The sequence below is a fragment of the Opisthocomus hoazin genome, chromosome Z (genome assembly GCF_030867145.1).
Source record: "Opisthocomus hoazin isolate bOpiHoa1 chromosome Z, bOpiHoa1.hap1, whole genome shotgun sequence".
In the NCBI taxonomy this organism is placed as follows: domain Eukaryota; kingdom Metazoa; phylum Chordata; class Aves; order Opisthocomiformes; family Opisthocomidae; genus Opisthocomus; species Opisthocomus hoazin.
In genome coordinates, this window is record NC_134454.1 from 89,889,799 (window position 1) to 89,914,117 (window position 24,319).

A 24,319-nucleotide genomic window follows, 5' to 3' on the forward strand; every position below is an offset into this window, starting at 1 on the left:
CCTAGGGTATTTTGAGGTGGGGAGCAAGAAAGGTATTTTGAATTATTTTGTCAACAGTCTTGGTCTCTAAGGTGCTTCCAACATTCTCTTAACTCCTGTTTGTTTTTGTTTCTAGGTCAGCTGCAAGCCAATGCATATTGTGAGAATCCAGATATCGTCTTAATTGGTAATAAAGCTGATTTATCAGACCAAAGGGAGGTAAACGAAAGGCAAGCAAAAGATCTGGCAGACAAATACGGGTAAGCAAACTATGACAGCAGCTAAATTTGGTCTGTAACCTTTGTATGTGTAGCTGATGACTGGCTAGAGAAACTTGCAAGTACACTTATAAACTCTAAGATTTGTAGGCACTGCAGTATCACATACACTTATAGAGGTATCCAGCTTGTTAACGCTCTCAGATAGACCTGTTTGGGTGCAAAAGAGATAGAATGAACCACACTGTTCTAGTAGTTTGGCCAAAACATTACAACATGAGAAACAAGGCTGAAATGACACAGTCTTACTAGAAAACTGCGCTCTTGAGACCTTGGCTTGTCCTGAGAGTTCAGGACAGAGTATACCAAAGGCAGGTGCACGCTCAGTGTCACGAACCAAATAACTGACAATATTTAGAAGGTGCTTTCCTCGTTTGTTTGGATGTGGAGACACCTGTGGGCTTTGGTCAGGTTCTAGGTGTACTGTGGCACCAAATTTATTTATTTTTCCCTGATTGATGATAAAGTTGTTAATGGGCTTTTTCTTGTTTTAGTGAGCCTTCTACATTTCTTTGCACTAAAAACACCTGCAGAGTGTCCTGTAACTGGATAAATTGGCTGTGTAATACAGTTAGTGAATAGTGCTGTTGGCAAAGAGAGAGTGTATTTTTTTCCTTAGTTGCCCTTACTGGACGGTGAGTGATGTTCACAGAGGATTGGGCCAAGAGCAAAAGATGGCCTGAGAGACTGTGAGGAGTAGGAAGTAAATCAGACTTAAAAATATTAAAAGAATAGTAAGGAGTTGTTGGCAGCCAGAGAAGGAGAAAGGTTAGCTCATTCCAGATTTGATACGATGGAAGTGCTGAAGAAATTGATAATCTTCTCTTCTGAGAAAGGTGACTTGGGAATCAATATTCTGGATTCAAAGGGGATTTCAGAATGGAAACGATTCAAAGGGGATTTCAGAATGGAAACATCAAAGTTCAGTTGTGCTGAGAAGTAGGAAGGCAGGGAGGGAGATAGTACTTACAGGCACTACTCAACAGCAATAGTTGTAACTAATCTGCCTAAAAAAAAGGTTTCTGGTATGTTCTGTGGTCCCTGAAATTTTCTGTAATGCAGACCTAGGTTTCTCTTTAAAGTACAATTTCTGGTTAGCTGAAAGACATTTTCAGCCGAGGTTTGTGCCGATGAAGCAAACCTCACAATTTGAGGTCAAAATGCCAGGATACATTTTGTTAAATGAACGTGGTGGTTTTGTGCTCATATCGTCGTGCCACCGTGTGCTAGGCACAAGAGTTTGGGTTCTGTCCCAGTCCTTTCATTGCCACTAAACCCACCGTTGATAGCTGCACTGAGAGTGTTACAGAGAGCTGGATCTTGGTGGTCTTAAAAACCTCCCCAGTGAACCTTTTCCTTCTCACCGTAGCATACCGTACTTCGAAACAAGTGCTGCTACCGGCCAGAACGTGGAGAAGGCCGTGGACACGCTTCTGGACTTGATAATGAAGCGCATGGAGCAGTGCGTGGACAAGACGCAGGTCTCCGACGCAGCCAACGGGGGAAGCTCGGGCAAGCTAGATTCAGCGAAACCGGAGGAGAAAAAGTGTGCCTGCTAAACGTCACCTCGAAACTGTGAGAAGCAATGCAAAATGTGTCATCAGAATATGGCTGACCTCCCACCAAATTCAAACCGGCTCTCTTGAGCCGGGCACAGAAGCAAAGTCACATCGTTTTATTGGGACTGTGCGTTTTTCTCCAAAGGACTGGTTTAAAACGAAAAGCTGTGTTCCTGTCAGGCTCTTGTGCTGAAATGATTCTTCCTGATACGGTGCCATCTTCGTGGAAAACTCTCCCGCTTCTTCTTCCCCACTCCTTTTCCCCCAGCCCTCATCTTTATTTTTCACGGGATCAGGATACTGAATAGAGGAAAGTAACTTTTTTTTTTTAAAAAAGGAGGCAAAGAACGTAGTGTCTGCATACACTGGATGTAGAAATTTAAATGGAGGCGGGTGGTTTTCTAGGTCTGTGCCGTTTTTCCACAGAATCCTGTTCCTTTACAATTCTTAATCAGGGACCGTGTGTTTTCTAAGGCAGAGATACAAAAGATTTTGTGTGGCCTATTAAGAAAAAACTTCTGTCGCTTGCACAGAGTAAGCAATGCTGTGAATCCGTCCTGACTGAATCTCTGAGATGGTGGGGGCTCTGTGTGTGTGTGTTTTGGGTTTGGGGGGAGGAAGTAGGGCATTTAATTAAAAAAAAAAATTATCAGGGAATTGTGCAGCATTGCTTGTGTTGCCAATAATCCAAGCAGGGATTGGAGCGGTGTGGGAAAAAGTATGGAGAGGGATTCTGACGCTGCAGGGACAGTTTATAGAGAAGAGAGTATGATGTATGGGAACAGAGATAAACTATATTTTATGAAACAACTTCATACCATTAGCAAAAAATCTTCTCCCCCCTTGAACTTAAGGAAACTATCCTTTTTCTTCTTTTTCTCTGGGTGACTGCATATCACAGGTAGGACATGGGAAGGGACCTGTGGCTGCTTGCACTGCCGAGAAGGGAACTGTAAACTCTGCCGTGCTGAGAGAGCCTCTCGATTATCGCTACAGCTTTGTCGGGTCCTCCAGGCACTTAGGCTTTCAGCAGAGGACAGCTTTCTCATCCTCTTAAATTCTCTGCAAGGAGACAGAGTGGAAAAAAAAATCTGACTTGGGGACTTGGAAGGATGGGAGTCCAGAATATGTGACTGACTAGATAGAGGCGTGCTGCAGACGTCTGCAGGTATCTCAGCTCTCTTGGTGTGCTGCTGCCGCGGGAGGTTGCAACGCAGGAGATTTCTTCTACGGGTGAAAGCAGGTTCTAGTGAAATAGCAAGTTGCTTATCACAAAGACAAATACAGGAAGAAAAAAAAAAAGAAAAATACTATATTTATAAGTAGAGATCATTTTCTAAACCAAATTACAGCATATTTATTAGCCTACCCTGTCCCTTTTTGTAGAATAACAGTTCTGTTTTTATACAGGTGGTAGTTAAAGGTCTATTAGTGTTTTTTGTGCTCTGAGCTACTTGAAAATCACTTGGGGGGGTGCAGACTGGGGGAAGGGGGGAACTGATCTCTTCACAAGTCAAGCTGCTGTAGTTGGGTTGGCAGGATTGCAGGCTTTCGTTTATTTAAATGTTTTCAGCTTTGATTGATTGGAAATTGCAAACTTTGCGAACAGCAAGCTCATAAAGTGTTTCAGCGCTTCCCCGAAATGGAGAATTCACCAGATTCACTGCTGAAAAAAGAACAGGTTTTTCTGCCCAGCTCCTAAAATGATGTTTACTTGATGATTTGGCATGTGAACAGGGCAGATGGTGCATCCGTAGGAGCATACCCGTTGGGTGAGTAACCAAATAGCTGCGATTACTGTGCCAGAAATCTAACTTGCAGGCTGTAAAGATTGTATAAGTGACAGACTACACCTAAAGGTTTTGCATAGTGGATACTATACAACCAGATACCACGCGGGTAGGTAGGCTATAAACAACGCTACCCCCTCAAGAGGTGGAAAACCTCTTGATGAGGTGATTTCCCGGGCAGAAGGTGTGAGTAGACTGGTAGCAAGCAGGCTGATGTACAGGTAGGTTCCTCAGCTACCTGAGATAGGTAGACTGGGAGCTCGGGGTTTTCTTTAAAGTGGAGGTGTATTGCTTTTTCATAGGTAGCATAAAATGGACATGTGATTTAAAAAAAAAATAGTAATATGTCTTGAATTCCTGAAAAGGGTGATCTGAGGAGCTCCCTGTCTCGCTGTCAGAGAAATCTCTTATTTTGTGGCGTCAGACTTGGGTCTGATGAACAGGAGTGAAAGAAGTTGCTAAGACTGGTAAATCCCCGACAGTCAGCCAAAGCACGTTTCCCAGAGCAGCTGAAATACAGCTTGTCAAAAAGCTGTTACAAAGCTGAAAGTGACTTCAGGAGCAGACAGATGATTCAGGCAAAGGTGGGTAAAATCCCAGACCTGGCACTGTTTCAGACACCTTGACGAAGCTCCGTTGCTTCTATTTATCTCCCCACCTGCCGAAACTAGTACTCTTAGAATAATAACAATTGAAAAAAGAAAAAAAAATAACAGCAGCGATACCCAGAGCAGTTTGGTCTGGAGGAAGGTTTCTCCTAACCTTGCCAGTGAGCTTCAGTGACTGCGAATTGTCAGAGCTGGCGGTCCGTTACCAGGGTCCCCCGCTCCGTAAGGATACGGTCTCTGACACCCTCCAGCACCGCTGGAGCGAGCGCGTGGCCAGCCCTCGCAGCCCAGTGTTGCTCGAGGGGTCTGTTTTGGGAAGGACTGTAGTCAAAATTCCATTGCTTTATTTGTATTTATGTGCTTGCCAATACAAGAAACTGATTATTAGTCTGTGTTTTTCACAGAATGGTAGGGGTTGGAAGGGACCTCTGTGGGTCATCTAGTCCAACCACCCCCGCCAAAGCAATGCATGTGAAAACTGTTATCCCAAAAGGATTTTGCCATCAAAACTTTGTTTGGAGGAAAGGAAGAGAAGTTTGAACATGTTTTTCTTTCCTGGTGGGTGGTATAGTAGCTCTCAGTTATTAAATTAGGAAAAGAGGAACACGCTAAGTGATTCCAGGTGGCTGCTAACAGCTTTGTGGTTTATCAGGTTAACTCTCTTTGCAAAAAAAATAGATAATGAACTCTTACTAAAAGTCGCCTTCTGTCTCTCCTCTCCATCATTGTTTGACTCTTGCTCCGTTTTTTTCTTCAGAACCGTTAGGTTTCACGTGCCCACCAGCAGACTGACAATCTTACACGTCCGCTTGGCGACGTCCGTTTGTCTTCCGGCAGCGTCTCGGCCCTTGCGAAGCCCCCCTGAGCAGCTGCAGCCCTGCACAGATGACTCGGGGCCGCTCCTTGCTGCTGTGGTAGGAACCGAAAGCGCCAGCAGCGCTGAGGCTCACCGTTTCTGTGTGATAGCCAGGAAATAATGGTACACTACACGGGGGCTACTCGCAGTTGTAGAGCCACACCTGGATGGAAAGGAACTTTTCTATCCCACTTGCTGGAAGAGCCTCTCGGTTCTATCCAGTACCTGCTTTAAGGGCTTTTCTTCGCTGCTGCTGTAGCTCTCTAAGGGATCCCCTTTGGTAATTTTTCTGACTCGGCTGCGCAGCGAGCCCCTGCCAGCGCTTACGACCTGCTGGAAGAGAGCCGGTGGCGCGGCACAGCCGAGTCGCCCGTACGGTGGGTAGCGCCGTGCCGCGTACCGGCGGCTGCCATGCCAGCCCTTCTGTATTCTGAGCTCTTCTGCCTGCGCCGTGAGCTCCGGCCTGTATCCCTCACTGGAGCCAGGAATCCCGCCGGTCGCATCCTTTTCACGCTTGTGCTGCTCCAAGCGTTTGACTTGTTCAGTCCTAGAGATACGTTCAGGACACCAGCCTGGGAAATGAATTTGCTTTCACTTAACATCTCTGGTAGGTTATAGCCTCACCCCATCCCAGCAGCATTGGAATTCAAATTCTGTTGTTTATATGCTTGATTTTTTTTATGTATACAGCTTGTTTGTAAGCCTGCTAGACATCCCGCATCAGGGCTGGAAAGCGAGAGGTGGGCCTATGATATTTTATCCAGGGTGATGCTAACAATTAAATGTCACTGCAGGGCTTCTAACCCTGTGAGCTTTCATCTCGAATTTCAGTCCAGGCTTCTCAAGGTCTCTTTTTGTGTCCCTTTAGGAATATCTTGTTTCAGTTTACCAGTATTCCTCCAGTAAAGTGCTCTTGCTGCAGACTTTCTTGTGCTGTAATTTCTGAGCTGAACAGTGCCATGCACTGAAAAAGGTGACTGTAGTACCCGTCCTTCAGCGGTGCCACGTGCGGGGTCTTACACTGAGCGTAGTTTTGGTTTCCTTTTCTCTCTGCATAGTTCTGCCTGCCTTCTCTCTGGCAGCTGTCTCAGGCTGAGATATTTACCAAGACAGTTCGAGTTATCTGACATCTTGTTGAATCTGTTCCCTTAATCCCCCAGTTATCTATAGAGCTAATGGCATTACACCTCTCGTCCTTAGAGGAATCGACTACGGCGAGCTCTTCCTGATCTACAGGTATTTTTGTCTTCTGAGTTTTAAGCTGAATGTAAAAATGTGCTGCCAAAGCACGTTAATGCACTGGGGTAGAGCAGTGCTGGCCTGTGGCTGCAGCGGTGGCAGCTCCTTCCGTTGGCCTGCACCTTCCACGGCCAAATAGTTGCCAAATAGTTGCATTGCCAAAGCGCAGGGCCAAAGGCTGGCGTTGCTGCTCCGGTTCTGAACTGCCACATTCGGTGAGACCCCCCCGGGGGTAATATTCAGAGGAGCCCTCCAGTCGGCAGGGACTGGCTCAAGCTGATGTTGCTGCTCTTACGCTGGCGTTGGCGCATCCCTTCCCCAGTACCCACCCCTCGCCTTGGAGCAGTAGTGCCAAGATCTTTTTTTAGGAGTGCAAGAAAGGAGCTGTGCTGCTGTCAAAGGGGATGTTTTTGTTTTGCTGCATGCATTGAAAGCACCTTTTTGGCTGTAGAGATGGCTCCGGTAGCGAATTTACCCTGCCTGTGTGTACCGCTGTGGTGCCTGGGCCAGCCCTGCTGCCACTGGGCAAGGGGAGATGCTGGAGATGCTGGGCAGGGTTCTGTGCTGCTTTGCATCCTTAGGAATAAAACCAAGTTACCTGCAGGGATGGGGAGAGGTGGGAATACCTCAGGCTGGCGCAAAGTCACAGGGCAGAAGCGGTGCTAAAGGCAACACGCTTTAGATGAGAGACGTGCCCTTAAATGTTTACAGTGTGCACCAGGGAGCCCAGTCTGAGCAGTTACTCAGGCTTGTGTGTAAGCAAGCGCTTGGCTGAATGGGGTCTGGAGTGTCTCTGAAGTGAGGAGCTGCTGTCAGGGCAAAACAACTCCAGCTAAACCGGTGGCCAGTGAAAAAACCTGCACGTTAGTACCTATTCTACGAACACAGAGATGGGAATGAGCTTATTTTTATTATATTTTAATTATATATATATATATATTTAATTATTGTCCAGCCATGAAGAAGGGCTACCAGGATGAGGAGGGGACTGGAGCATCTCTCCTAGGAGGAGAGGCTGAGGGAGCTGGGCTTGTTCAGCCTGAAGAAGAGAAGGCTGAGAGGGGACCTTAGAAATGCCTCTAAATATCTGCAGGGTGGGTGTCAGGAGGACGGGGCCAGACTCTTTCCAGTGGTGCCCAGCGACAGGACAAGGGGCAACGGGCACAAACTGAAGTAGAGGAAGATCCAGCTGAACCCGAGGAAGAACTTCTTCCCTCTGAGGGTGACGGAGCCCCTGCCCAGGCTGCCCAGGGAGGCTGTGGAGTCTCCTTCTCTGGAGATATTCCAGCCCCACCTGGACGCGGTGCTGTGCAGCCTGCTGTGGGTGACCCTGCTTGGGCAGGGGGTTGGACTGGGTGACCCACAGAGGGCCCTTCCAAACCCGACCATTCTGGGATTCTGTGAAAATTATTCCACCCACTGAAAAAGGCCAGGAGATTATTCATGACTGTTCTCCAATGCGCAGATTTGAAGCAGGTGCTCGCCAGAAGCCCGTACGGGGTCTGTTGCTGCCACGTAGCAACACCACGTCAGAGCCGTGGCAGGGTTCGAAACGGTGGGCGATGGTGTGGGGCACATCCACGTAGCTGAGGCTTTACAATCATTTAAGCTTCAGCTTTCGTTTTACAAAGTATTTTTATCTGTGATCAGCTAGAAATGCGTGGGTTTTTTCTCCTAATGACTCATTTCCCAAGAAAAGGCTTTGGCTGGGGAGTGTGGCTCTGCCCTGGCAGGTCCTGAGCTGCGGTCACAGCGGAGAGCTGCCCTTGCAGAGCAGCGCATCCTCGGTTCTCAGCCCCCAGCTTCACTATCGCCTCTTCCAGCCAGGGTGCTACAGAGGAGCCAGCTTGGAGCCCTGGCCGAGTCCCGAGCCTGGCATCCAGCTCAGCACCCACCTGCATCTAAGAGAGGTGCTGGCACTACAGAAAAACCAGTAGCAGGGGCTTAAGTAACTCTCATCTTTTCTGTAGCCATTGCCTTCTGGGGCTTTTTAGAGACTTTTGCAAGAGGAAAGGTAGTTGCTTCTCTTAAAAGGAAAGAAAAGAGGGGTTTTGGGTGCCTGAAACGTGTTTTTTTTTGCCAGATATAAGGCAAGAACAGGCAATTTGCCGACTGCTCCCATGGCTGAGACTGGCAGTAAGTATGTTGTAGTAAAAGACAGCAGAGAGCTGTCTTGGTAACTTCAGCAAAACCGACTGCCTTAACTGTTTTCTGAAGGCTACATCTTATTTAACGTTCTGAATGCGTAAAGGGGTGTCATACATACATTTACATTTTAGAGGGTCGGATCCCGTAAGAAACTTAAAAGTTGTCTAAGATGCGATTTTGATACCCGTTCCGTAGCGACTCTTTGGGACCGTTGCAAGGTAAGAGGCTTTATCTCCTGGAACTATTTTAACCCATGGTTACAACTAAAGTTTTCGGCTTAAATTTCAAAAATAAAATAAATGAATCTGGAGCTGTTATTTTAAAATTTGCGTTCTTGGCACTATAACTGAGGAAAAGCAGCAAGCGTAAAAATAACCTCAAATGACTGCTGTTTTTATACAGGTGTGAAGTGCAGGCGTTTCAGACCGTGCTCTGATCTGACTTACAAAGAAAAGGAGGAAAAAAAAAATGTGAAGCTGTAAAAACTAATAGTTTTTTACCTGACTGCTAGGAAACCTGGCTTGAGGCATCTTTCAAGAGAAAAGCCAAATTTTCACAGCTTCTTTCCTGTCTTAATCCCTCCACTTTAAGCATATATTCCCACCCCACAAAAAAAACCCTACACACCCATCTAGGACAAGTTATGGGTGTTTGGTTTTTTTTTCCCCCCAGAGGATGCTGTCGACTTGGAACTGTTCTCTTAGATGCTGGGCAGAGCTGTTCTGATTTATTATTATTATTTCTATCTAAAGTAGTTAAAGGCAACCCAGGAAACGATTCTTTGCTATGTGCTTTGGTTCCAGCCGGTTACCTAGTTAAAACCCACCGTTAGGCAGTAGCCCCTGAAGCTGTCCGTCCTCATCGTGCAGTAGGGCTTAACGGACAAACTGTATATTTAGCAGCAGCCTGTTGTATCTTACTCAACTTACGGAAGTTCAGCGGTTCTTCTCTGGTTCTGTGGAGGTCTCTCTCACCTTCTGGACAAACACTAAGCATCCTCTAGCGCTTCTCTTTTAAATGTTTCCTTCTGTTCTGCTGCTGTAAGCGTGTTTTACGTTCGTCTGCGCCAGACCCGTGCTCTACCGAGTGAAACTACCTTGGACACAAAGAGTATTTTTTATTCTCGATGCCCCTTGACTGGCCCGTGGCGCTTCCCGACCGATGTTAACGTCACTCCGTTGTACCAAAGTACCCGTGGCTTCAAAACCTGCTGTCAGCTGATTCACTGGTGTCTGGGTTCGTGTAACACGGCTGAGGAATGTAGCCCCGTGACTCAGTTGCTGCACTGTTATTTTCGGAATAAAAGTACATTTTTAAATCCGGCGTCTCGGCTGGTTTGGGAGGGGAAGCACAACCTGCATTAAGCAGGGGCCAAGCGTTTATTTGCCCCTTAACTGAGCTAAACCCAGTATGGGTACTGGGTATCTATGCATATACACCACGTATGCTTAATGTATCTAAAGTCAGGTAAGAAAAGGGACAAACTGAAACTTAGCACCTTTAAGCCTTACTTAAGGATCAACACCTTCCTTCATGTTTTTTAATCCCCCCAAATGCTGCTCTGTCTGCACATCGGGGATGAGAAGAATGCCAGGGACACAGCCACTCTCGAGGTCCCACTGTCTGCAAAGCCACCGTCGCTCCCCTGGGGACACCAAATTGATCCCTCGCACGGGGGGGGGTTGCTGAGCACCGCAGCACATCTCCCATGGCAGGGGGGAGCAGAATCAGCCCCCCCCAGCTGAAAATAAGATTTTTCAGGAAATCAAGGGCCGTTTTAACCCAGAAAGGGACGCGCTCCCTCCTTGCCCGAGGACACCGTGCTGCTACACACCAAAAACACGCCGTGTCCGCAGGGTCGAACGCCAGAGGACAGCTAAGGCCCCTCAAAGGGCACGGCCACCGCTCCACCTCCACCTCACACCCCAAAAGTGGCAGCTGTGACAACGCACCAGGTAGCAGAAGGTTTATTTTAGTCTTACCTAAATGAGTAACACGCTTAAACCACGTGTTTGCTGCGGGGCAGGCGCAGAGCTGGTCCCTGGTCCGGCGACGCAGCATCTCCCGCGCACGGCCACTCGTGAGCTCACCGCCTCCCTCGTCAGCTCTCCCCTTGCTTCATCTTTGTTTAATCTTGTTTAATCCAAGCTTAATCTTTCTTAAGTGCAGCTCTGCAGCACCGCTTCCGCACGGCGACTTGTAGAGAGGCGGCGCGTGCTGGAGGTGCTTTGCAGTAACAGAGAGGCCGCAGGGAGTTACAGGTCCCAACACGCAGGTAAAGTCCTTCCAACGAAGGTAGGAGACAAACATCCAGCCGTCCCTTTAGCTCTCCTGCTTCCTTAGCCTGGTAAGCATCAGGTAAGGGGATGCTCCAAAGTCTCGCAGGGCGCTGCAGAGTGAAGCACAAGACGGTAGCGATCGCTCAGATGCTTTCACCTGCCTAAGCCTGGCTTAAACCCACCACAACCACACGTGAAGGAGGTCAGAGGTTTGTAACTACGGCCCTGGATGTGGAGGAGCTGCCTCCAAACGCCTGTGCTGCTAACTGAGGGCAGGAACGTGCGTCCAGACCTACTACAGCAAAGGATGGGACCCCCAGGATAGGTTCTCGTTTAATGATGAATGGGTGTACGAGCTCTGGAGATCATAGAATGGTTTGGGTTGGAAGGGCCCTTAAAGATCACCTGGTTCCAACCCCCCTGCCATCAGCAGGGACATCTTCCACCAGCCAAGGTTGCTCAGAGCTCCCATCCAACCTTGGCTGATGTGCTGAGCGGGAGTCATGGCTCAGGGTACCACCATCACACCACCAGCACCTCGGCTTGAAGCAGAGCTTGTGTTTTGCCTTCTCCTTTCTGGAGAAGATGATCTCTGCAGGATGAAACCTGAGCAAGGCCTGCCTCTGCTCACCCCAAAGCTGGGCGGGATGCCAGAGGCTGCCCACAAGAGGCACGGGCTCAGCCCTCTCCATGCCCCACCGTACCTCCCCATGCACTTACTCCGTCCCGACAGCTTTGGAAACTTTCACCTGGGGCTGGCCAGACCAGAACTCCACTCTGTCTTTCAGTTCTTTATTCTGCAAGGGAAAAAAAAGAAAATAAACCCCTCTCAGCGCGACGCAGCAGAAAACAGGCGAGCCTGGACACCAGCTAGGAACTGCCGCTCCTCCAGAAAGGTTTTGGGAGATTTTTCACTTGGTTTGGGGTTTTTTTGGTGATTTTGTTTTGTTTCTTAAAAAAACCTAGTGAAAGATGCAAGGAAATACCACCCCAGTGTCATACTGGCACAAGCCCAGCAGCACAAAGGGCCCCCCAATTGTGGAGAACAACTTTTGCTCCCTCCCTTCAATAGATCTTTTTACTTTCCAGCTTCACCTGTGCTTCCAGTGCAGCCAGCTTCTCCGCCAGGTGTTCTATTTGTTTATCTTGGCTTCCAATTTCTTTTTTCAGTTCCTCTGCCTGAGAGTTAGGAAATAAAGTTTGCAAGAGATTCGAAACCTTGATCCATCAAAACTATCCCTGTGCCGAGCAAAGCCATGGAGTTGAACATCTCGCCGTACCAGGGGAATAGCAGATCAGCCAAGTCCCTAGTCTTTTACCACAGCAGAACTCAAACTGATTCATTAATTGATTTCAGAGAATCACAACATGGTCGGGCTTGGAAGGGACCTCTGTGGGTCACCCAGCCCAACCCCCTGCCCAAGCAGGGTCACCCACAGCAGGCTGCACAGCACCGCGGCCAGGCGGGGCTGGAATATCTCCAGAGAAGGAGACTCCACAGCCTCCCTGGGCAGCCTGGGCCAGGGCTCCGTCACCTTCAGAGGGAAGAAGTTCTTCCTCATGTTCAGCTGGAGCTTCCTCTGCTTCAGTTTGTGCCCATTGTCCCTTGTCCTGTCGCTGGGCACCACTGGAAAGAGTCTGGCCCCATCCTCCTGACACCCACCCTGCAGATATTTAGAGGCATTTCTAAGGTCCCCTCTCAGCCTTCTCTTCTCCAGGCTGAACAAGCCCAGCTCCCTCAGCCTCTCCTCCTAGGAGAGATGCTCCAGTCCCCTCATCATCCTCGTAGCCCTCCGCTGGACTCTCTCCAGTAGCTCCTCATCTTTCTTGAACTGGGGAGCCCAGCACTGGACACAGGACTCCAGATGGGGCCTCACCAGGGCAGAGTAGAGGTGAAGGAGAACCTCCCTCGACCTGCTGCCCACACTCCTCCTAATGCACCCCAGGATCCCATTGGCCTTCTTGGCAGCCAGGGCACACTGCTGGCTCGCGGTCACCCTGTCGTCCACCAGCACTCCCAGTCCCTCTCCACAGAGCTGCTCTCCAGCAGGTCAGCCCCAGCCTGTACTGGTGCCTGGGGTTGTTCCTCCCCAGGTGCAGGACCCTGCCCTTGCCCTTGTTGAACCTCATCAGGTTCCTCTCTGCCCAACTCTCCAGCCTGTCCAGGTCACGCTGAATGGCAGCACAGCCTGCTGGTGTGTCCACCACTCCTCCCAGTTTGGTGTCATCAGCAAACTTGCTGAGGGTACATTCTAACTCTTCATCCAGGTCATTGATGAAGAAGTTGAACAAGACAGGGCCCAGTACTGACCCCTGAGGGACACCACTAGTTACCAGCCTCCAACTAGACTCAGTGCCGCTGATGACAACCCTGTAAGTTCGGCCATTCATCCAAAATATAAAAAAAAATTATAAAACAATTTCTCAACACACAGTGTCGCGTTTTCCTTAGGATAAGAAGTCTACCTCTTGCTGGCGTATGCACAGAAACCCGATTGCGAAAGCCAATTAGCGCGGGGCCTTGCCTTAGCCGGTTGGGAAAGGACAAGCGCTCCGCCAGGGGAGCGCAGCAGGCGTTCGCACCGAAGCTGTCGGCCGGTAAAACAGCTCGTGTCACACCGTGACTTTGGGAAGCGGGCTGATCGCTTCAGGTTTTGTCGCAAGCCTTTCGAGGTTGGCTTTGCTCGTGGGAGCGGCTTCGCATGAAACCAGCTGCAGGGTGGGTGCCTCCAACGGAGCATCCCCTAGTCGGCCAGGTCCCCCCTAGGAGCACTCAAGGAGAACGCGGGGGTCCACCTGAAATCATCAACTCCACCACAATCACCCCATTCTCAGCGGTGCCATTCCCCCCTCAATGTTGAAATGCGTACGGCTGTGTGAACGCAGGGTGTGCAAAACCAGGCTCAGCGCGATGAGCAAGCTGCCCATCCCCAGCACACACGCGCCAGACAAGAGCCCCCATCCCAGTGCCTCCCAGTCCCTCTCCCGATGGCAAAGACCTGCCCGGTGGGACGGCCGCGCCAGCCTGACCTCCTGTATCACGGCGCGCAGGCCGTGGTGCTGCACCCGGATCACCAGCTGCAGGTGCTGGATCTGCTCCCGCAGGGTGGAAATCTGCCTCTGGAGATCCAGGCACCTGAGGGCGAGAGCAGAGCAGCCCGTGTTCAGGCCCCCCGGAGCGCTGACCCACCCAGCCACTCTCCCACCGCAGCATCAGCTCAAGATCTTGTTGCTAGCAAGGATGCTCCTGAGGCTACACGGCAGTAATTCATGCAGAACTAGACATATAAAGGCTTCTTTATCGAGCAGAACAAATAAAACCATAGTTTGAGACGTCTCTTGCCTGGTAGGACCACCCTTACTCACTGTTGATCAGTAAATTCATGAACAATGAAGGCTATCGCCTTACCTACCACATGCACGACGTGCCCAAAGCAACATCGGCTCCAGGCGAGAATCATGACAGGGAAGCATTTAAAGCACGCAAAGTGGAAGGAAAAGCACTAGCAATTCGAGCAGAGTCAACTTCTGAGAGCTGTAGGACATCAACATCTGTTTGGGTTTCTTCCAGCAATCACGGTAAATTGGGTTTTGAACCAGTTGCTTCCATCACGAATAATTTTACTACCAGAAGGAACTTGGGCAAGTGATTGTTTGGTACTCTACATGAAGAAATTCCCCAGAAAGAAAGAAAAACACTTTATAGCGTGCATGTAATCACCGTTTGCCATCTTCATTCCTCGACATCATCTGCTGAAGCATCTTCTCAAATGACATCTTCTTCTCTATCAGAGTTTTCTTTTCCTAAAGAAACAGTTCAAGTTCTACAAACAACTATATCACATTTCCCGAGATTCAGTTGGCACGAGAAGTTTGGGTGTGCCTTCCACAGGTCCACTCAGTGTCTGAAAACAGACCGAACTCAGCAACCACCACCCCCACCAACCCGTGTCCACCTCAGCTGGGGACACAGACCAGCCTGGCCTCTCCGAATCAAACCCAGGAGGGGTGACGGTACCGACTTACCAGGAGAAAAGCCCAAGCTCTCTGAAAGCAGCACTTCTTTACTTAATTAACAAAATCCTGAGGTCTTGTGAGAGTCCATGCTCAGCGGCCAGGGGATACCGCATTTCTGCTACGCCCTCCTCTCAAAACCTCGGCCACCGAGGGGAAAATCTGAACAAAACTGATGCCAAAATGCTTGGTATCAGAAAGATTACCGACATGTGATGGGGCTGGGAAGACGCTCGCTGACCCTGCCTGCACAGTAACACCAGGACAGGAAAACTTAGTTTTAAAATGGCAACTCTACAGGAGTGATTCCCACCACTGCTGAGCGAGTAGGTCGGAGAAGAGCAGGCACGGAGCCACCGCTCCTTCCAACTCAACTAAAACCACCAAAGTCACAGCAGAGGAGAAGAGGCTTTCCGCCAGTTCCCGAGCACGCGGTTGCCAGATCGCTACGGCAGCCGTCTGCCTGCCCGGGATTTCGGATGCTCACAGTGGTGTTTTCTGAGGGTTAAAAGGAGCAGGTTTTTAGTGCTAGGATGGCTACGTTTTCATTTCAAATGGTAGAAGTGTGTCGATGGGGGAAGGTGAAACAGCAGCTCCTCCGGAGTAGAAATCATTAACAGCTACAAATTCAGACCTCTCCCTGACACGCTACAGATTTTAAGCAAGTACAAAAATAACTGAAAGAGGGAGCTCAAATTGCACGACTTCTTTATAGTTACAGCTAAAGTCTCTCAGTTTGGGGTCACATGGCGGTCTTCTCAGTCCCAATTCCAACAGCGAGCATGCCCCAAACCCTGAAAGCAATTAACTCCTCGTCCCCAGCGCTGGCTGTCCCGGGGCAGGCTCCCAGGTGGACATGAGGAGCGGGTGGACGTACCTCCTCCATCCTTCGCACGCGCTCCTCCATCTCCGCGATGCGGGTGTGCTTTTCCCGGATGCGGGCAGCGAGGCGGCCGGCGGTTTCTGCACCCTTCTGGAGCTCCTCTTCTCGTTGGAGGTTGGAGGCCTGGGACCCAGAAGGACACGGTTTAGCAGGCATGTGGTGACGGGTTGGCGGTTGGACTTGATGATCTTTGAGGTCTTTTCCAATCTTCATGATTCTGTGATTCTAAGGGTGTGAATGCGGGCGTGCATGGAGCTGGGAACCCAGTGCATGGACAGAGAGAGACGGGGCTGCCACAGCAGCTTGAGGAATTCTGAGCCAACTCTACCAACCCGATTCCAAGAACCAGGAATAAAGCCAAAAGAAGTTTTCTTTTTAATTTTCCTATTTCACTTCCCCACTTTGCTTTATTCTCCTTCTCTGGAGATGATATTCTCCTTCTCTGGAGATGATATTCTCCTTCTCTGGAGATGATATTCTCCTTCTCTGGAGATATTCAAGACCCACCTGGACACGGTCCTGTGCAGCCTGCTCTGGGTGACCCTGCTTCGGCCAGGGGTTGGACTGGGTGACCCACAGAGGTCCCTTCCAACCCCTGCCATTCTCTGATTCTGTGACTCGGCAGCTCTTCGGTTGAAGTTTGCAGCACGGAGAGCCAGAGCCCACATCAATATTTTGATCATGACCAGGATGCTCGTGCCTGCATGGGGGGGTGGGGGGAGATCTGTACCTGTATTTGCTGCTTCTCATTCTCATGACGTTTTTTCGCCTCTTCTGACCGAGTCAGGTAATTCTCGTAGAGATTCTGGGAGGCAGATCTGAGAGCCTGTACGCCCGCTTCTCTCGTGGCTTCCAGCTAGAAAGAGTAAATGTATGATACATATATACTGTGCGTTAAAAAAAGTGATGTTACAATCACACGCTGAAAAATCAGCCTCCTATACAAGACCAAATTTCAGTATTTGCCCTTGTCCTAAAAAAAAAAAAGGAATCCTAAACACCTGCGGGCAATATTTGACAGGCATTTTAGTTTCCAAACAAAAGCAGGATTATTCAGTATCAAGCCATCCCCTCATGCCACAGGATGATGGCTTAAAAGGAGAGATGCACTCCCAACTGCTCCTAAATACATTCGCTGTCAGCTACCAGCAGAGCTGGCTGTGCTGTCTCGCTGCCCACAAACGGGATGCGGCCCCAGAAGCAGATTTCGACATGAATTTCGTTGCCTGCTGGAACGCAAGGGTTTGAAGCAGCAAAGCAGAGCGGAGCCTGCGCCTTCCCCAAAGGAAAGGCTCCGGCACGGATCGCTGAGCAGGCACCGGGCTGCACCAGCTGGCACCCAGCTCGACCTGGGCTGCAAGGCGCACGTATTCATCTGAAACCTTAAGAAAACCCAAGCCTGAACGCACCTTGATCTTCAGCACTTGGTTTTCCCTGCTCACCAGCAGCAGCTGCTCTTCTGTCTCCTTCATCGTCGTCGCCACGGGACTGCAGCTCCAGCCGCTGCTCTGTGCCTCCGCTCTACTGCCTGAAACTGGAGGAAGCTGCTGAAGGAAACGCACGTGGAAATTGTTTTAAAAATCAAGGTAAAACAGCTTGGGCAACCGATCTGAAGCCTGAAGAAGAGAAGGCTGAGAGGGGACCTTAGAAGTCCTCTTCTCCTCCAGAGAAGGAGACTCCACAACCTCCCTGGGCAGCCTGGGCCAGGGCTCCGTCACCCTCAGAGGGAAGAAGTTCTTCCTCGGGTTCAGCTGGAACTTCCTCTGCTTCAGTTTGTGCCCGTTGCCCCTTGTCCTGTCGCTGGGCACCACTGGAAAGAGTCTGGCCCCATCCTCCTGACACCCACCCTGCAGATATTTAGAGGCATTTCTAAGGTCCCCTCTCAGCCTTCTCTTCTCCAGGCTGAACAAGCCCAGTTCCCTCAGCCTCTCCTCGTAGGAGAGATGTTCCAGTCCCCTCCTCATCCTCGTAGCCCTCTGCTGGACTCTCTTCCAGAGACCACACACCCACTCATGCCATTTCCATCTTCCCGTCTCTTTCCACAGGACGGCAAACTTCTGACAAACCTCTGATGGACCCGGGATAACCATCAGCCCAACATCAACCTGCTCACCGGCCCCGCTAGCAGACACCCTCTCGCTTCAGCTGCGACGCCGAGGCTTCACGCTGCGGACACGACTACGTCCGTCCCCTTGGACTGCACCGGTGCTGGGCTCCGGCATCCTCCTCCTCCTCCCGCATCCCAGCACACAGACACGGCAAGGAGGAGGACACGACCTGCAGCCCTCTCACAACAAACCTAAGCGAGGGCTGGAAAAACCGCACCGGGTTTTAAAGCCGTTTAACCCAACCCAAGGCAGCGTACGCTGCAATTAAATCACTGCTGCGGAGCGAGCAGCATTGCTAGGACCCACGTGCAAATCAAAGGCTTTCCACGCGGCTCAGGATCTTCTCTTTCAGGGGTTATCGGCGTTGCTCACCCTGCTTCCCTCCGAGGCAAAGAAAGGAACGGAACAGCGGCGGCTTCGGAAGTACCTTTTTGACGTATTCGGCTTCCTCGGTGATTTGGGAACAGGAGGATCCGTAAAGGACGTAGTTTCCCTCCGAGCCGCGGTCCTCCCGTGTTATTTGCTCGGTGAGTAGCAGGGTGGTCATCACTATCCGCGCGTTCTTCTGCTCTGCACAAGCGAGAGAAGACAGGGGCTTGCTTCATTCCGCAGGGATGGAGAATAATCCCTTTATCCCATCCCATCGGATTCCACGGCTGCTTCAGGGACACGCTGGAGCCGCGCAGCTCCAAGCTTAAAGCACTGAACCTTAATCACAGAATCACAGAATAGTAGGGGTTGGAAGGGACCTCTGTGGGTCATCTAGTCCAACCCCCCCGCCGAAGCAGGGTCACCTACAGCAGGCTGCACAGGACCTTGTCCACGTGGGTCTTGAATATCTCCACTTTAAGGACCACTTTAAAAAAAAAAAGCAGACACCTGATGATTTTTTTTTAATAGATAAACAGATATATTCACACATTATTTTCACTGAATATTTCCATTGCTTTTTACTAGCAGCCTGCACCCCACTCCTGTTTTATTCCAGCAAACAAGTGGCCAGAGATCTCAGGCAGAAAATAAGTGAATAACTCGCACACGCACGCAGTTTAACCAAGGACAAACCGCAACTTTTGCCACCCATCTGCGAAATTTATGACCCAAACCCGGTCACCCTGCGCACAGCAATCCCGCCGCCGTCCGGGAATCCAGCCCGCGCTTGGCTCCGCGTTCCCAGCGACCACGCCGGCGCAGACTGGGTTCTTACTGGGATCGGGAGGATTACCCCCAGCCTGCTTAGATGCCACAGGCAGCACAAAGCCGGAAGGATATTGTAACTTTTGGGGAAAAAAATCACCTGCCTGGGGGGGACAGATGGGAGACAAGGCTTTTTTCCCCAGTATCAGGCAAGGAGAATCCAGTCCCGCTGCCTTCGGCGAGGTTTGTGCTGTACAATGGTGACATCCAGTGTCAGCAGCGCTGCTCTGAAGCCAGCGTCGGGATCCCAGCCCCATCCCAGCCAAGCTGGGTGGTAGCGAGCACGTCGGAAGGGTCTGGAACCAGTTCAGGGTGGAACGGGGGAATAACGAAGCCACCGACGGAGCACGGAGGGTGTGGACAGGCTCGTAGTGGAAGAGACAAAAAAAATGGTTGCCCTTTGCAAAGCTTACAGATAATTTACAATAATATTTCACAGAATCACAGAATGCTCGGGGTTGGAAGGGACCTCTGTGGGTCATCTAGTCCAACCCCCTGCCCAAGCAGGTTAACCTACAGCATTTCATTTTAATATGTATTTATTTTGAAGCGTCCAAGCGTCTAAGGTCCTGGGTGCTCGCCGAGCCGCCCCAGAACGAAGCATTTCAGCACTACCAGGACGATCGCTCAGGCTAGCACACCTCTTAACCGGCTCATTTGCTAATAAATCATAACTAGGCGACTCGAAATGTTCACAGAGCCAGCTGTCCTAACTGCCCAACAGCACACCCACGCCGGAGACATCTCCACGCACTGCGACCTTGCGTCCCAGGCCGACAACACCGGGAGGCTAAATTAGAAATTAGCCATAACCAAGCGTAAAGAAATTTAACAAATTAGCTTTTAATGCCCCAGGAACTCCAATTCTTAGGCGATCTCAAGGGCGGGTGTCAGGAGGATGGGGCCAGGCTCTTTCCAGTGGTGCCCAGTGACAGGACAAGGGGCAACGGGCACAAACTGAAGCAGAGGAAGCTCCAGCTGAAGATGAGGAAGAACTTCTTCCCTCTGAGGGTGACGGAGCCCTGGCCCAGGCTGCCCAGGGAGGCTGTGGAGTCTCCTTCTCTGGAGATATTCCAGCCCCGCCTGGACGCGGTGCTGTGCAGCCTGCTGTGGGTGACCCTGCTTGGGCAGGGGGTTGGGCTGGGTGACCCACAGAGGTCCCTGCCAACCCCGACCAGTCTGTGATATCCAGGCTGGCAGATAAAGCAGAAACGCTGGATGCCTACAGCTGCAGCACGGAAGAGGTTTTCCATGGGCACAGAAGATTGTTCCCACCAGCGCTACGACGGGTTAAACAAAGTTTGTTCTGTCTTGCTTTCCCTCCTGCCTGCAATCCAGCAGCTCCCAAGTCACCCAGCAGAAAGGCAACCCAGGATCAATTTATCTTTCAGCCTGGGCTAACTCAGGCTGAAACCTCCGCTCGCCCCCGGGCGATAAATCCTGGAATGGAAATGTTCCCCAGCTCCGAAGCAGCAGAGCCAGGAGAAGCGGCAACAGCCACAGCTCTCTGGCTTGACCTGATGGTGGCTGTCAGCTCGGTTGGGGAGGAGAAGTCCTTGGGAAGATCCTCCTTCCCCAGCTGGGCAGCCCCCAGCAGCAACCTGTGGGGCCGCACAGCTGGATCAGCCACGGGGCCGCACAGCTGGATCGGCCACGGGGCTCACAGCCGGACCCCAATACCCCAAGACGGCCCCTCCATCCCGATGGCCATCACCCCAAAGCCACCCATGCCACCACCGAGCCCCGCAGCCCCCCGTGCTGGTGCGGGGCTACTCAGGGGGTGCCCCCGAAACACCCTGCCCGAAGATCGGCCGTTGGGGAAGCACCGTGCCCGCCAACGCTCTCGCCGCTTGGGAAGCGGGCGTGAAAAGGAGCACCAAGCTCATCTGCTCCTCACGGGCTTTCCTTGCTAGGAGGCACAATTCCAGCAGCTCAGCGCTTGCAGAGAAGTCCCGCGGCCACCCTCGATGAGCACTCACCTTTCGGTGACGCGTCCAGCGCACGAGATTTTCTCTGCGAGCCCAACACGGGTGTGACAAACACAGTAATATTCAAGTTATATTTTTATGATTATAAGAGCGTGTCCCTCTGCTTTTGCTTACGATGGGTTCCTTGCTCTGGAGCTCATGCAAGAGAGAATTCGGGACACGCCAAGCACCACCCTTGCTTATATAAGGAACATCCCAAATTACTCGGAATAATGTTATTTTGAGCTACTTTCCATATAAAATAGTGTTTCTGTCGTTATACTCCTGGCCAGAAAGAGGTGCAGCTCCTTGGCCACCCCAGCAACAGGTTTTTGCCCAGACCAAAGGTCACAGAATGGTCGGGGTTGGCAGGGACCTCTGTGGGTCACCCAGTCCAACCCCCTGCCCAAGCAGGGTCACCCACAGCAGGCTGCACAGCACCGCGTCCAGGCAGGGCTTGGATATCTCCAGAGAAGGAGACTCCACAGCCTCCCTGGGCAGCCTGGGCCAGGGCTCCGTCACCCTCAGAGGGAAGAAGTTCTTCCTCATCTTCAGCTGGAGCTTCCTCTGCTCCAGTTTGTGCCCGTTGCCCCTTGTCCTGTCGCTGGGCACCACTGGAAAGAGTCTGGCCCCGTCCTCCTGACACCCACCCTGCAGATATTTAGAGGCATTTCTAAGGTCCCCTCGCAGCCTTCTCTTCTCCAGGCTGAACAAGCCCAGCTCCCTCAGCCTCTCCTCCTAGGAGAGATGCTCCAGTCCCCTCCTCATCCTTGCAGCCCTAAACGACCTCCTCTCCTCAGGCAAACGGACGCAGTTTAGGTTGTCCCACTGCAGAAAACCTCTTCTGCAGAGAACCAAGGGAGAAGCTCCGAGAACCGGCCACCACACGCAACTCGGGGCGAGAAATCAGCAGGGGGACAGCAAGCGACCCACGGACCCTTGGCCAGGGGACATTCGCTCGCCCAGACGGCACCAGCTATGCCGCAAGCCGGGCGGAATAATTCGCTTTTGGCTTTATTTAAGGAAGAAAGGTGGGGACAGGGGAAAAAAAGGGGGGGGGGGAAGTGGGTTCTGCTTTATTAAAAGCAGGTGGTGAGAGGTAGCTCCGGGGATCCGTCAGGTTTCTCGGGGTGCACGAATTTGGGGGGGTGGGAGAAGGAGGTGAAAACACTCAAGGGCTCAGTGAGCAAGAGGCGGCGAGACCCGGCAGCTCGGTCCCTGGGGACAGACCCGACCCCACCTGGTGACACCCCCCCCTTCTTCCCCCCCCCCCCCCTAAAAAATGCCTCCCCAAAGCCCCCCGGACTCACCTTCTGAGGGAGCAGCCATGCTCCCCGCCGCGACCGGGCAGCCCCTGCGGGTCCCCCCACCCCAGGGTTGGAAAAAACCTTTTCAGCTCTTCGAGGCTGGCCGCAAGCCCAAGGCTGCCGAGTTCACCCCCAAAAGCGTGTCCCCGAGCGGGATTTTTTCCCGCTGGGATACGCCATCCAACTCCGCTTCTCCTACCGGGGGTGTGAGGCAAAAATGGATGGGGAAAAGGATGTCACACCCCAGCAGGGTGACGAACGCTACCTCCGAGTGCTGATGAGGGAGAAGGAAACTGGAAGGAAGAGAGGGAGAAGAAAACTGGAAGGAAGAGAGGGAGAAAATCTGGTAAACGCAGATAAAAGCAAGGCACGGAAACGCAGATAGCGCGAAGGAGAGAGGAGCGCCTCGAAGAAGAGGGCTTTGGAGAATAGTGGTGATGGAAACACAGCCGAGAAAGGCACCAAGAAACTGGGAAACACAGCTGAGAAAGGCACCAAGAAACTGGGAATCACAGCCGAGGGGGAGATGACAAAGCGGAGAACGGGAAGGTAAAAGTGTATCATCAACTTTTTTTTTTTTTTACAAACAGGAAAATCTTGATCAGCAAGTCCCAGCCCGAAGACCTTTATCCCTCCCGATCACATAACACTCATAAATAGCTGCAACTCAAGTTTACTTTTTCCAGCCACGTTTGGAATCCGAGGGGGCTTTCGCCCCGGGGCAGGCAGGGGAGGCCCAGGGATGCTTCCAGGTGGGCTGGGTGAGCCCTGGGCTTCCACATCAGGTTTCTCTCGGAGTGTAGAAGGATTTTTCTTATTAGAAATGGAAAGGAGGAAAATAATGCTGCTTTTTTTCCTCCTGCCTAGGACTTGCTGCCCCTTTCTTGCCTCCCCACAGAAGCGAAGAGCGTTAAGGGCAAAGCCAGCCCGCTGCCCAGCCCTGGCAAACAGCAGCACCCAGCCCCCAAGGAGCAAAGGGCAAGCAGCCAGACCCCCCCCTTACCTGCCTGCTCCCGCCCTGTCTCACCACTGACTCCCAGGCTGTTGCTTCCTCATCAATAGAAGCTCTTAAACCTCTAAAATGGAGGTGACTTTCCTGCTTATCAGACCAGTTTAAATAGCTAACCGCTGATGGTTAATCTTTAGCACATGCCTGGGACTAGCAACCTTCTCAACAGGATCCAGCTGTCCTCTGCAGCCCAGGGAGGCTGAATCCGGGGTGGTGATTTCATTTGCATTTATTGCTTAAGGAAGGCGAGGCGAAATGCAGCCTGGTATATCTTTGAAGCCACCTATAGAATCGCTTTCAAACTTCCATATTCTCCCAGGGTTCAAGATTTAGCACGCTGCAGCGCGATTGTGGCAGCGGAGCATCGACACAGGGTGATGGGGGGATCTCTCTTTTGACAGGGAGGACCATTGGAGGTGATTTACGGGGTACTGAATGCACTGACACCCCCCAAAAAAGAAACCCCAGGGCCCATGCGATCCATCCTAAAGCTCTGAGTCAGCCCCGTGCTCCGGCACGGCGATGCTTGGCTAGGCAACGTGTTTTCCTGCCCTGGCACAAAAGACGTCTCTCAATTTTTATTGCTAGGTGGTTTGGACTCCAGGATGAACCTGAGTCCTTGACACCCACGTAGCAGCGGAGGTTAACGAGCCCTGGTAATTTAGGTTAGCGATTCAGCCTTGCCCTGGGATCGTCGTTCCTCCTTCCTGCTGCATCCTGTTTTGATCCAGCTATCGCAATGCACGTCGGGTTTTCTGGGACGTGCAGCGAGCTCAGCATACGCATGGCCACTCTGTCAGCTCCAAGAGCTTGTTCAATTAGTCAATCATTTCTTGGTATTATTCAAACATCTCATTTTTACCTGCATAATAGCACCGTTATACCCTCAAACTCATGACAAAGAAAATGGCAAGGTTATTCTGTTGCTGTAGGTTTTCCCTCGAAGCTTTGGCTGTATGTTTTGATGAGGAAAGCATGAAGCTCATCCACAAATTTGGGGGGGTCTGGCCCAACGCCTGTTGAATATAATCCAACGAAACCTTGTACGTGCCTGCGAAAGAGGGTCTGCTGAAAACAGAACCAGTCATTCAGCCAATC

The 24,319-nt window shown here is 51.2% G+C and overlaps 2 protein-coding genes across 2 annotated transcripts in view; one reads left to right on the forward strand and one right to left on the reverse strand.

Annotated features, from left to right (window-relative positions):
- Positions 1 to 9,757, forward strand: part of LOC142358842 (ras-related protein Rab-27B) — a 35,786-nt gene extending 26,029 nt beyond the window's left edge. Inside the window, exons 5-6 of the mRNA XM_075411029.1 lie at positions 116 to 239; positions 1,627 to 9,757. Of these exons, the coding sequence (XP_075267144.1) occupies positions 116 to 239; positions 1,627 to 1,816 (314 nt within the window). The 3' untranslated portion in view covers positions 1,817 to 9,757. The remainder of the gene's footprint in view (positions 1 to 115; positions 240 to 1,626) is intronic.
- A 760-nt stretch (positions 9,758 to 10,517) lies between these two features.
- Positions 10,518 to 22,234, reverse strand: LOC142358929 (coiled-coil domain-containing protein 68-like). Its single transcript, XM_075411651.1, is given in 10 exon segments — positions 10,518 to 10,695; positions 10,697 to 10,846; positions 11,832 to 11,915; positions 13,767 to 13,872; positions 14,458 to 14,540; positions 15,628 to 15,756; positions 16,364 to 16,489; positions 17,043 to 17,180; positions 18,169 to 18,311; positions 22,216 to 22,234. Coding segments are annotated over 10 exon segments (1,098 nt in total). The 3' UTR covers positions 10,518 to 10,575.
- Positions 22,235 to 24,319: the final 2,085 nt, after the last annotated feature.